Source organism: Lupinus angustifolius, chromosome LG16 (genome assembly GCF_001865875.1).
Source record: "Lupinus angustifolius cultivar Tanjil chromosome LG16, LupAngTanjil_v1.0, whole genome shotgun sequence".
Taxonomy (NCBI): Eukaryota; Viridiplantae; Streptophyta; class Magnoliopsida; order Fabales; family Fabaceae; genus Lupinus; species Lupinus angustifolius.
The window spans coordinates 701,544-715,797 of NC_032024.1; the positions used below are offsets into that span (position 1 = coordinate 701,544).

The 14,254-nt window shown below is 34.1% G+C and overlaps 3 protein-coding genes across 4 annotated transcripts; all 3 read right to left on the minus strand.

Annotated features, from left to right (window-relative positions):
* On the minus strand, positions 96-1,802 carry LOC109330096. The gene has a single exon (XM_019564120.1). It carries the CDS (start codon positions 1,727-1,729, stop codon positions 287-289), a length of 1,443 nt encoding a protein of 480 aa, XP_019419665.1. The 5' UTR covers positions 1,730-1,802; the 3' UTR covers positions 96-286.
* LOC109330162 (protein RMD5 homolog A-like) lies at positions 4,978-7,452 on the minus strand. 2 transcript variants are annotated; one of them, XM_019564213.1, is made up of 2 exons: positions 7,344-7,452; positions 4,978-6,314 (listed from the first exon to the last, which is right to left on the minus strand). In XM_019564213.1, exon 2 carries the CDS (start codon positions 6,289-6,291, stop codon positions 5,125-5,127), a length of 1,167 nt encoding a protein of 388 aa, XP_019419758.1. In that variant the 5' UTR covers positions 6,292-6,314; positions 7,344-7,452; the 3' UTR covers positions 4,978-5,124. The 2 variants fall into 2 exon arrangements, with proteins under 2 accessions (XP_019419758.1, XP_019419760.1); XM_019564215.1 differs by lacking the exon at positions 7,344-7,452 and adding an exon at positions 6,585-6,605.
* Positions 8,940-12,604, minus strand: LOC109329432 (pentatricopeptide repeat-containing protein At1g80270, mitochondrial-like). Its single transcript, XM_019563099.1, has 3 exons — positions 12,457-12,604; positions 11,330-11,879; positions 8,940-10,439 (listed from the first exon to the last, which is right to left on the minus strand). Exons 1-3 carry the CDS (start codon positions 12,489-12,491, stop codon positions 9,195-9,197), a joined length of 1,830 nt encoding a protein of 609 aa, XP_019418644.1. The 5' UTR covers positions 12,492-12,604; the 3' UTR covers positions 8,940-9,194.

The following is a 14,254-nucleotide window of genomic DNA, read 5'->3' on the forward strand; positions in this document are numbered from 1 at the left end:
TCTTCACCCATTGATCCCTTCAAAAAAGTTAGTACCTCGAATTTAATTATAATTATTTTTAACTATGATTAAAACACTACTATAAGAGGGTGATTATTAGCATACAAAAAACAAATGTGAACATAGGGATAGTATTTCCATCATCATCACAAGACAAGGATGTGTACAACAGCAAGTAAAAGCTAATAATATCTCTTAACATATAAATCCGATAAAGAAAATAAAAGAGAAAAATAAACACATATATAATATTAAACGTAATATTTAAAAAATAAGATAAGCATAATCACACTGAACCTTGTGAAAGCTTGTTTATGAGTTTACCATCCTGGCCCACCGTCACCCTATCTGTGGTGGCAGGTGGAGCCATTCCTTGGTACGGCGGAGCCTGCACTACACCACCCGGCGCATTATAATAAACTTGTCTCCCACTCACACTATCATACGCCATCTGTGCATATGCGCCCGTATTATCTGATATCCCACCTGGTCTTACAACACCGTATCCTTCCGTATACGATGGACCTTTAACCGGCTGTGCCGGTGCCAAGTTCGACGGAGAAGCAGTTGAAAACGCTGCTTTAGGAGGTTGTACGCTACCGTATACCGGCGCATCACGGTAACCATCAGAACCCATTCGCTGCACTGTGTAGTATCCTTGAGTAACCTGAGGCGCCGACGGTGGACGCATCATCGGTGCATGATAGAACGTTCCCGGCGCCGGAATCATGTAAACTGGTTGTTCTCCTCCTCCGGAAGCGTTAGACATCGCCGGTGGATAAAACTCGCCGGAACCATGCTTTTCCGGCCAGTAACCTGCCTGATTCGGCGCATTCGCCTGGAAATTAGACACCGGGAATTTCTCAGGCTGCTTCTGAACGTAATACTCGCCGGAAGGATAATTCCCGACGAGATTGCGATTGTCTTCGCTACTTTTTCTCCGATACGCAGCTTGATCATTCTCCGCAATTCTCATCCTCTGAAGTTCTTGCTGTAACTGCCTCTGAACCTCAAACGGATGGTTCAAATTCGGATCCGAACCTACAACAGCACCTCTCTGTTGATACTCCGGCAACGCCGCCACAGGCTCCGCTACCGGATCAAGAAACTTCTCCACCACAGGCGGTGGCTGAGGCGGAGCAACAGCAACTCCCTTGTTTTCTAAACCAAATAGGAAATCAACGTTGGTTGAAGGCTTCATCGGATCGGGTTGAACCGGAACCTGAACCTGAACCGGAACCGGAATCGAACCGGATTCAATAGTTTGGATGAAGCGTTGTTGAGGTTGGGAAGTGATATTATGAAAGAGGAATAATCGCATGCGGGAAGGTGTAGAAGAAGTACGGTAGAGACGATCGTATTCGTTCATCAAATGATCGAGATCATCATCGTTAGTTACAGATATAAGAGCGTCTAATTCTTCTCCGGGAAGTTGATACTTGAACGTGAGTTCATCGGAGGGGAAGGAAGAGAGAGATGAGAGCTTAGAAAGGAAGGTGGAAAACTTGATGTGGCGGTCGACGGCAAGGATTTTGGTGTCGCCGGCGACGTAGGAGAGGTGGTTGTCGTGGGAGCGGGGCTGGATCTTACCGCCGTAGCTGCACATGAATTTGGGTTTATAGTTAATCGGCGGTTGTTGTTGGTCGTCCCACGGTGGCGGATTGTCGAAGTCGATTTCGCGGGAACGGGGAGAGGAGTCGCCGGAATCAGGGTATGAATAGTTCTCCATGTTTAATGCTGAGTGTGTTTTGTGTGATGTGTGTGCTTTCTTAATACTGCATTGTCATTGTGGAATGTTAATACATGAGGATAAAGATTACATCTCTTAAATCGTGTTATACTCTATGTTCCAAGTCAATTATCGTGCTCTATTTTATTACTTTTTGTTTTTTAATTTTTTATTTTACCTATATATTAATATATGATTGATTTGATACAGAGAGTGAGACACCATTGAGACATGTGATTTTGATCCATATGAAAAGATGATAGCTTTTATCTTCATTTTTATAATTTATGTTTTCAACAAAAGAAACCATATCCATTGCAAATTCATGTATAAATAATTAAATTTGAAACTAACAAATCACTCAAGATACATACATCATTGTTTACTACCATACAAAATAGATCATTTTCTTAGAATTTATATTACATAAAATAATTTAAAGTTATTATAATCATTTTCCCTTATTTAGTATTAGAGATGGTCTCAATTCATTATCTTATAATTTAGAGTTCATATTTAAATGGGTTACATATGGTCAAACTAAAGTAGTCTAATATAAATAATGTTTATAGTTATAGATATTAAAAACCTCATTCAATTTTTATGATAAACAAAATTAGAAACAAGAAAAGTGTGTAGCATTCTTCATTAAATAGATTGAATTCAAAGGATTACTATTATAAATTCAAATAAAATCTTCATAAAAGAGTATCCACTTCTTAATTAGAAAAATATTTTTTGTTAATAAAAGTAAAACCTACTTCGGAAAAAGTCGGTATATATAATATAAGATAAGTGAAGGAGATAAACATCTAATAAATGTTGTTTGATATTATTTTCAATTTATTTTAAAAATTTAATAAAAAAAATTCTTCTTAAATGTTTAATTAAGTATGTATATGATGATCATCATTTTAAAATTTGGATTATATAGTTATAAAATAATGTCAACTAGTATTTTTAATTTTTAATTTTTTTAAATATAAACATATCCCATAAATAGTTTTGTTGACTCAATATTTGATTGTTGTGAATGACTAGTACAACTTTAATTACCTAGTTTTATTTCACCTTTGCAAGAAAAATATCTATTTTTGACTTTTTACTTTTGAATATTTTAGTTGAGATATTTTAAACCTATTGATTGATGAGGCAGAGATAATACAGTTGGGGCTGTGGGTGTGCTAAGTTTCATAATTGAAATGCCACATGAGACAAAAATGAGTGTTTGGAAAGATTTTTTCAAATGATTTAATATGTATACACTGACAGTGTAAGTGCTTTTCATACTGTCAGTATATCATCCATCATTGATTTGTTAATTATTATTGACTTTTAAACAAAAGTAAGTAATACAAATCAGTGGTGGATGATGGATTGACAATGTAAAAAATTTTACAATGTCAGTGCGCAGATTTTAAACTCTTTTCTAAATCTATATATTGTGCCATTAATTGTATTTTCCTTTGTTCCATAAATGTGAATTTAAGAAACATTAATCGGAATTAGTTGGCACCTTCTCCTAATAACTTCATTGTGTTACTTACATATTAGTATTATTTTATAATGGTGATTATAGATATAAAAGAGTCTCATTGAGAAAATATTGAAAACACATATTGTTATGATATGTATATATATTATAAAATAGTATTTTGTTTTATAGTAAAGATCACAAGATGGTATTTGGTGAGGTAGTGAGAAAGGGTCCCATGCATTTCATAGGTTATTGATTGAAGGGATAAGAGAGTTACGTATATGCATTGACTATACTCTACATTATATGGCTCCTTTACTTATTGCACTCCTTTACTTATCTGCAATAATAGAGTTTTGCAACTACTTGTATTTGGTGAACATCTTCTATTCTCGCGAAAGTGTATCACTTCTTATGATTAGTCAGAAAAAAATATTTATTAAATTTTAAATTTAAATATATATTTTTAACTAATCGTAGACAGTGACACATAGAATGACATACTTTATGGCACAACATATATACTTCTGTATTTTATATACTTGAAGTCACATGGAGGCCAATTACCTCATACTGAGGTCATAGGGAATTACATGAACCAACTCACTCATCTGCATCTTCCAACTAGATTTGCCCCTATCTATATATGAGAGTATGAGTTAGATATATCCATGAAAATTTATTTGTTTATGAGAGTATTGTATTACTTGATTTTGCCACAACACATAAATGGAAAATCTAGTATTGTAAATGTATAAGTTTACTTAGCCATAGTGCATGCATCTGTAATTCTACATGTTCAATGTATTCGTGACTACATCTCCCAACAAACGTCGCTACCAGGAATCAAATTATCGACATTGGGGATCAGACGTTGATAAATACTGATGTGTGTAATAACATATAAAAAAGTAACTTTTGGCATAGACAAAGGAAAATGTAACTGTGCTTGCTTTACCTGATATAATATTCATGATTTAAACTTAGCCTACTTTCATTCTTCCAAATTGGGAGACAAAGTAATCAAGTAAAGATGCTAATATATGCGTCCTTATTTTCATTCCCTATGTATTCACTTCCTACTGTTTTCCATCCAACTAATTACAGTCTTAGAAACCACTTTTTGAAAGGTACAAAATGTTATATGACAAGCATCCTTGTGAGTTATGTTGAACTATTTGGAAAATTCAAGAAAAAATTTCCATTGTTAATTGCTTTGAACCTAATATACCCTTGAACAATATTTTGGTTTTCTTATGTTCTTCATTAAAATCTACCTACCTCAATAATTCAACTGAATTTTCTCGAGTTGTAGAACCAAACAGTCTCTTTGATTGTGAGGGCAAGTATAAGTACATTTATTCTCTCCCGACCCCATTAGGTGGAACAAAAGTGCAAGAGATCCTCGTGTACCTGATAAGTATACTGGTAGTGGGATTGAAGACAAATTCTAACACTATGACAGATCAAATTTCGATTCTATTCTATATCTTTTTGGGTCTAGATTTCCCATTTTCTACCGTGGTTATGAAATCTATCAGCAAGTGCTATTGCTTAACAATCACATTTAAAGACAAGAATCAGAGAAGTTTGGTAAAAGAAGGTCGATAAAAAACTTTGTTGAGAAGATGTTGAAAAACTTCTTAAACAAAGATTCTCAACTGAACTGAAAGAGTGTCTCTCAAGTTTCAGCTTATTTCACAGCAATTTGGTGGAAGCAGAGAGCTTCTCTTCAGAGAACTATATGCAAGTATTTAGAGCTCAAAGAAGATGAGGCGTAAAATTGACAATCTAAGTTGATCTAATTGGGGAAGATCTGTAGATGAAATCATGATGAACATGTATATACAAACCATAAAGCTGTAAGTACTGTACTGCATCCATGAAATTAACATATGTAAAAGGAACTCAAACATCATCAGAAATACAGCTGTCTGCAGTGTGCAACTGTAGCTTCCGCCGGACAATATGGACACTTGAATGTTCTTGTGCTGCTCTTTGATAGCTTAATAATTGATTGCTTGCAAAGGACATGTAAACATGGTAACAGCATTGGAGGATTCTCTTCACTCCCTTGATCCCTACTCACAGGACAAACAAAAATCGAATGGAACTGAAATTCCTTACCCAATTCAACAGACACAGGCAACTGTTTCATCGCCTGCCACTCTGGCTTCTTTGACGCCATTAAATTCGCCAGCTTTAAGAGTGTTGGCAACCCCTCAACTCCGGCTGCAAATGCCACACTCAGTGCGCTCTGGTAGGACTGCCCCAAGAGAGTGCATAACTGCCGCACCAGCTCTTCAGTTGTCATCTCCCAATGAATTGGGGACAACAACTCAGAATAAGGAGAGCTTTCAAGCCTTCCTGCATATAAGAGGCAACCCATAAGCTTTTGAAACTCATCCTTGTTGAGAGAAGCAAAAGGAGCAAGATAAGTGCGGGCGTATTTTAAGGCATCAGCTCGGGTTCCATTTTGCAGGACCTCTATAAACTGCAGTTTGTGAATCTTGAGCTCCAGATTAGAACCGATCTGGACGAGTTTCTCTCTATTGTCAGAGACCCAATTGAGAGCAGGCTGAATGTTTCTAATCTTCATAGCTTGAATAATCTGATGCATTTCCAAGAACTCATATTTTAATGTAGTTGCATCAGACTCATCAGACTCTCCAGCCTCATTTATGATGCTATCTCCAAGATCTAATAAACCTTGATGGTAGAAGTGGGTTGCGATGATCTGATTCACGAGGTGAGTATCAAAGTCAACATTTCTGTATGCCTTTGATATGTCAGGGTTTAACAATTTCTCAAGGAGTTTTTGGTACTTGGTAAGACTTGTGTTCAATTCCTTTTGTGATCCTTCTAGCTGTTTTAGTGCTCCAATAGCATCAAGTTTAACCTTAAGATCTGTAAGAACAGATTTCTGGTCAACTGGAGTTGAGGGGTCATGTGGTGACTGAATTGTTGCCAATGCCAGCTCAATTTCACGCCCCACCTGGTCAACGACCTCTTGAGACTTGGAAGATGATACCTTTTGCTTCTTGGCTACACGGTCAAATGCATCTTTGATGCTACCCAACTCCATCTTAATGAACAGATAACAAACTCCTATAAAAAATGTTAAAAAGAACAGTTACTCCAATTCAGAATGATTTACCACACAGTTTTACTTCTATAAAATAAGCATTTAGCATAGCACAACCCCACACGGCTAAATGCTTCTACTGGATCATCAACAAAATATATCCATAAGTGCCTTTTTCATGATAATAGTTAATATGTTTTCCTATCATGTCCCTACTTTGAAAACTCATAAGCGACGAATCTTTGACATTTGACATGAATTATCAATCATACGCCCTGAAACCCAAACCATACCTGTATTGCTACATCATAGGATACAATTACAAATAAGGCTTAAATGTGTTTTTAATCCCCATAAATATTACACCTTTTTTGTTTTAGCCCCCATTTCAATTTTATTCACTTTTAGTCACCCACTTCACAAAAAATTGATGTGATTTAAGTCCCTCATCATGGACTAAAAAGTAAAAACGCACTATTTTTGGTATTTTTAGCTTATAGGAACAAAAAACAAACAATTTAAATAGGGATTACAAAAAGTGAGAAATTTATAGGACCACTAATTAGAACAATTATACATGATTAATCAAAGAAACATGAAATCTGAACTCAAACGAATGACCTAAAATCTTCAAATAACTTGTAGCAGAGTGATCTCAAATGTCTATAATAGTACTTACAAACAATCATAGATGCTTTGAAATGCATAAAATATATTCACGAAGAATCAAATTCACCATAACATAATATCAAGATGGTAAATGCAGATCAATAAGTCTTAAAAATCAACAACAAAAAAACACAACTATTCGATAGCACAAATGAGATTAAGAGGGTAAAAAAGTAAACAACACGTAATTGACTCTCTCTCTCTCTTTTCAATTATAAATTCACAAATCCTAATAACAAATAAACGCTTGAAAGATTATGATAGAACACTATGATTGAATTTGAAGGGATAAATAAGCAGAGGTAAAACAAATCGAAACCTGAAAAAAGGTTCGAAAAAAAATAGTAAGAATCATTGAAATGAAAGAGAGGGAAGATTAAAACCTGAGAGTGTGTGAACGAGCGAAGAAATGGTGAAGAGAGAGAAACGAGCGAGTTCCAATGCGACTAAATATCCCTCTTCTCCTTAATTACCCGTTTTCTTCTTTTCAATTTACTTCCGTATCCTTTTTGGACATCATAAATTTATTTTGTTTTATTTATTAAGTGTAATATAGGGGTGAGCAGGACCCGACCCTACCTGCTCACCCAGCACGGCCCGATCATGATCGGATCTGAGTAGGGTCGGGTCCAATCGGGTCTAGGGTCAGTTTGAGGTTTAAAAATAGACCGAATTAATATTTAGGTCGGGTAGAGACCAAACATGACTCGACCTGACCCGTCCCATATCAGGTGACTTGCTTATCATGTTTGTATGTATTACTCTCAAATGTGTATAGAGTAATGATACCATTTTGGTCGAAAGTATCATTTATTCTTTAATTTTGTCATAATATATATACATATATCATTTTATATATCAAACTAGATATTCATAATAATAAATAATATTGAGAAGTCTTTATCTAAAATGAGTATACATTATATTTAATCGGGTCTAGGGTCAGGTTTAAATGCTGACTCAATCGCTATTTAGGGTTGGGTCTAGGATCGGGTCTGAGTTCAAAAAAGTGACCCGACCAATATTTAGGGTCTAGTAAGGACAAGCCTTAATGTCACATGCTCACCCCTATTGTAATATATATAATTAATACATCATTCATCCTTTGTTTGAAATATTATTTTTGAAGAGTTAATGATAATTGAAGATATAATAATAGTGTAAAAAACTCTTACACTGTTAATGTATATATCATTTTCTCTTATTTAATTTGTTTGCATTCTCTCGTTTTTCTTATTATCACATACATATAGACATCGCTCTTACCCTATCCTTTTTCATTTATGTATTGTTATTATATCATTTATTATTTATCATTCATGTTTAAGTATTATTGATTTTTGTAAAAATAATACAAATTATGTGTATAAATCTTTGCATTAATATAGTGAAAATGACTCACTATATTGACATATGTTGACAATGTCATTCATCCAATAATGTAGATATCCACAATTTTACTCTTAGTTCATAAATATTGAACTTCTTATTAAATCTAAATTTGCTTATAATATATAGAGCCCGGAGATGTTTGTGGGCTCATGAAATAAAAACATTTCAGCATCAAACAAGTATTTGTGTTTTTCATGTTCAAATACTATAATTTTGTCACATGATATGCACAAATATTTGTTATGCAAATTTATTAGGCATGAAGAATTAGATAGCAATATGTTATGAAAATTACAAAACTGATTTCACTAATACTGAAAATTTTAATACATGTTCTATCTTTTAAAACATGATATATTTCTAATGAATAGAAAGTAATTTATGCACCAATAATATATTTAACTCAAAAATAAAAGTAATACAAATGATAAATAATGTTATCTTCTCACAATGCCTTACACAACACTTATTTTATAGACATACACATTAACTCAATGTCACTTTTGAATAGAAATATCATAGAAACCAAAAATTCCCCATTTTGATTATTAACCCACCCACCGTCCAACTCAAGAAGAAAAAAAAAGTATAAAAAACAGAATACTAGGCTTAGTGTACAACTTGTTTTTATACAGTGAAAAAGATTGCATCCTCCTTTTGTAAATGTTTGCATTTAAACCAATGGACATAATAAAATCATGAAACCAGAGTTTATGCATTAAATTATGCGCCTAAAAGCAAGTTTTTGCAGCATAGATGGCATTACAAAACAAAACATTCAAATCTAACCACAGCTAATAATACTAGAAGCAGCCATTACAGAATAATAAACAGGCTCATTCTCAATCAAGCAAATCAGAAATTGCAGTTTTCTTAAATGCATCAATTAGAGATAACTGGTTAGCCAAAGATCTATTGGGAAATAGATTATCAGCTTTCATCCTCTCCCTGAACCCATATGCTGGTAGCTTGGCATTTATATAGGCTTGTAATAGAGCCTGGAACTGACTCATTCGAGAAGTGTAACCAGCTTGTCTCATTCTATGGAAAACCTTTTCCGAATTATGGATGTCACCCCTCTTTGCATACTGCTCCAAAATAGCCATGTAAGTAGTGAACATTGGGGTCATCTTGCTCTGCTGGGTTGCCTTAAGCAAAACAGAGTCTGCCTTACCCACTTCCCCTGATCGGACATAAAGTTTCACAAGAGCGTCCCACGTCAATGGGCCTATGGGGTATCCCCTATCTGCCATTTGCTTTATAAGATCCTTACCCTTCACTAACATCTTATTATTTTCATAAACCTTTAGGAGTACATAGTAATTCTTGGCAGAAAGTTTCCATTTCTTTGACATCATCTCAAAAACTGCTTCTGCTTCTTCAATTTTCTTTAACATTCCATAAGCTTCAACTGCAGCCATGCAGTCCTCTATTCGAGGCTTTGACTCACACACCTTCCAAATTCTCTCGACTTCATCAGCCTTTCCCAGGTTTGCATATGTGCGGAGCAAAGTTGGACATACCCACCGTTTCTCCTTTAAGTTTTCACTTTCCATCTCCTTCAATACAGCTTCAGCTTTTTCTTTAAGCCCAGCTGAAGTGTAATGCCTAACCAGGATTGCCTGTGTTTGGATGTCCGGTTCAACGCCTCCCGCCTTCATTGTCTCAACAATTTGATCCATACCAGTAATATCATTGGAACGTCCCTTTACATCAATTAAGATTTTATAAGTAAAAGGAGAAGGCTTGACCTTCTCTTTCTCCATCAACAGTAACACATCAGCTATTTTCTTCTTGTCCGTCCTCTTATACATAAGAAGCAACTGGTTGCAAGCAAATGCGGTAAGAGGAAAATGCAAGTCCTTCATTTTATTGAATATTTCCTCTGCCTTTATCAAATTGTTCTGACTAACACAGTTAGCCAGTAAAGTTCGATATACTAACTCCCCTCTAAAAGATTTTGGAATAGTCTCGAGGTATTTCTCTGCCTTATGGAGGCCACGCAATTTGGCGATGAAGTCAAGTTGAGAAGCATAATCCTTCTCCATGAATTCAAGCTTCTTGTTTGCCCCTACCCACTCCATGAGCTACAGTGCCAACAAAAAATAATAACATGAAAATAACTAAAAAGCAGCAAATTGTAAAAATGGAAACTCAAACATGCTAATCATGCATTAATAGTCATTCACTAAAATACACTATAGTCCTTAATATACATAATATATTTACAGGACAATAAATCTAATATAACTCCTGAAAAAATGCTCTCACATTAAGGCTGCATTATCTGGTGAAGAAAAATTACATGCAACTATAAGCCTTTGCAACTTGTTTGGTGTAGATAGCTAGAAAGGAATCGTAGAATTTTTAGAGATTAATGTGTAATCCACAACTATGTAACAAAATGTCATAATCAAGAGAAAGCAAGTAGACATTCCCCAATAAACTGTCAGGATTAAAATGGAAATGAAGAGCACTAGGTGAAAGGAGAAGAGCAACATCATGACCTTTCTTAAAAAGAAACAATAATGGTTAGTAAAGGTAGAAACTAGGAAGGCACAGAATCAAGTTGAAAGAGCACTAGATGACTGGTCAGACAAGCCAGACTCAAATCCTAAGAAAAAATTACTCCTTAAAACTAAAAGTAAATATCCGTAGGAAGCGCTTAGGGGAAACTTCCATTGTTAATATCAAGAATATAGGCAAACTAAATCTAGTAAACTCTGTATTCAAGAATATATGAAAATCATTACAAGATATCTATGAAGAAGGAGGTGGAAGGTTAAACAAGCATTGGATGACACTGAACATCAGCATTATTTGGTTCAGGTTGATTTTCAGATAAACATTATTATCAAAGTACAACAACAAAAGAAACCAAATATGAAGCGATAACAGCGAAAGATAATTTGTCAGACTGATAATTTAAATGTTGAACTGTATACACTGGAAGCAGATACAAGTTTCATCCATTTACCTGCAAAGCCCTCCCATACATTTTACGCCTCCGTAGATAACTCAAGGCCAGTAAGATCTCAAGCTTGCTTAGTTCCTTCCCTTCTTCAACCCACTTATCCAGAGCAGACTGGACAGACAAGCCTGGAGCTTTCATAATTGCCTTGAACAGTTGTGATTCATCCTTTCTACCCTGTGATTTTTTCTGAGTTGGGTCAGTTTCAGTATCTGATAGCTCCAGCTCATCATATGGTTTCTCAATATCCTCCTCACCATCCGATATTTCTGATTCAGGTTCATTGTTATTTTCATGTGCCTCCAGTTCAGACAACCCACCTTCCAAATCATCATCGTCTTTTGAGCTACTTGCATCAGCTTGTGATGAAAGCTCACGTCTGCTCATAGTAAGTTTCAGGGAAGCATGACCTGCATTGTGAAATGTCTCTGTTGAAAGAAATCTACCAAAAGTTATTTGATGAGAATCATGGATACTAGCTTCATCTTCCATGGAAGCTGTTGGCATTGTTTTGATAAAAGACGCACGAGAAGCTCCTAAACTAAATCCTTGACCCCTTCAAACAATTCACAAAGAAGAGTCAGTGAAAACTGCCATGGATGCTAAAGTATGAGCAAATACAAAGGTGGCATTTAGCAGACCTTATTCGAGATTGTGAGAACTTATGAAAATAGCTAATGAGTTATGACCTTCCTATATAAAATATTTTCAGGCTTATTTCAATAAGCTTATGAAAAATAAGCTCTTTTTTAGCTTGTTTCAAAAAGGTCTAGTAAATAAGTGTTCAATTATGGTTTTTACCCAGTCATACTATACTTTTAGCTTATTTCAAAAAACAGTTCAGTGAATTAGTGCTAATTAAGCTGTTTACCCAATCATAAACTTTTTCTTTAGCTTATATGAAGAAAAAACTGTAACAAGTGTTTGATTAGGCAGTTTACGCAATCCTGACCAAAGCTTGAAACAAGAACAAAACAAACAGTTTCTCTAGATTGTACACATTATCAATAAAACAACAAAAAGAAACATATAAACGCCATTCGGAAAAAGAAATCAATGAAATTAAATATTGTGCATATCATACAGAGATAAATAAATAAAAATAGGAATTGAATAGAAAGATGGTTAGTTACCTGAGACGAAGCGAAGCACGACGTAAAGTCCACATGATAAACAACAATGGTGATCGAAATTCAGCGATGAAAAAATGAGTGTTGCAGAGTTCAAGTTGCCAAGTACAAAGCTTAAACCCTAAAACCCTCTTCTATATATTATTTCGGCTTCTTCATTTTTGTTAATTTCTCATTCGCCCCTCAGCTTTTCCTTAATTACAATTCAGACGAAATGGAAATGCTTTCTCGTTTTGTTTGCTTAATTACACTTTAGTCCAATTACTCTTTGTCATTTTAGTCATTTACTATATTCTTGTGACTTTTAGTTCATTTTATGCATCATTAGTTACCATGTTCATCTCATTAAACTTACTAATGTGATTAATTTGTTCAGGCATGTCCATCTTGAGTGTTGCTCACAGAAATCGAAATCTTATCGTTCTGATGATTGAGCATAATCTTACATCACTAGACTAATACATTATTAATTACCAAGTGTATATTGAGCATCGACATGTTAAAAATAATAAAAAAGTAATAAATGATTTTTTAGGGTCTTAAAAATTGATGGGTGAAGAAAAAAATGCTACACGGATGCACTTAAAGTTAACATATTCACTTATCTCCAACATGTATCAATGAAACTAATGTTTTTATTTTTAGAACTATATTTCCATATCATGCATAATTTGTGCTTGCTAACTTAACTTTTTTGGCTGGCATTGCCATATAACTTGTACAAGAAGAAACTTATAAGTTTATGGTGCGAAGTCTTATTGGATTCTCAGATAGGCCAAAAAGTCAAATGTTCGATTCTTAAAACGACACTTATTGGAAGAGACAACTACACACTTCGAAAGAGATTAATTTCTTAATCATAGGATAAAAATATATCATTGGTTAAACAAACAAAAAAGACAGAAGAAGAGCAAGATTATGAATAAAAGAAATATTAGACTCTTCTCCATAGGGATAATCACACATCCAAAAGGCCAAAATATATTATTTCCTTATTATTATACCAAAATATTAAGATATTCCTTTAATAATGTTAGAATTATAGCAATTTGTAATTTAATTTTGAAAATTAAACATCTATTTTATTGTATTGTATATTTCTTTTATATGTTTGGACATTACAACTAATAGACTTACCCAACCTAATCAAAAGTGGTTGAGTTGATTTTTAATGTCAAAATGATATTGATTCAACTCCATCAATTTTGATTGGTTATATGATACCCACCCAAACCAGTTCACACCTTAGTTTTGATAGTTACCTTTGATTTTTTTGTTCTATACTCTTTGTGTTGGATATTTTAAGGGGAAAAAAGTAAATATTTATTATTAAGGGATAAAATAGTTTCATATATATTATAATGTACGTTAAAAAAATAGTACATTTGAATAAAGTCTCCAAACATTTTTGTCATTCATGATGTTGATAATTTTTTCTCCTTTTTTCATATTTATTGCCATGACAATTTTACACCTTTTAAATTTTGACTTTGATATGAAAATGAAATCAAAGAAAATGAGACAAGGAATGAGGATCACAAGGTGGCAAATTCATTCCTAAAAAGTGGGAACTTCAACACACAGACAAAGAATACTTTCACTGTTTGGTAAAAAGTAAGAAAGAGAAAAAGCAGACATAACTTGAGCTGAATGAATATCAATAACTCATCCTCCAAAACTCAACTAACTTAACTTAATTACCCATTCAACAAAATTTCATTTTAATTTTCTGTTTGAGTTGAGAACATTTACAATTATATGAGGCTAATTCTCTTCATCGGTGTTTTTTCTATCTACAGGA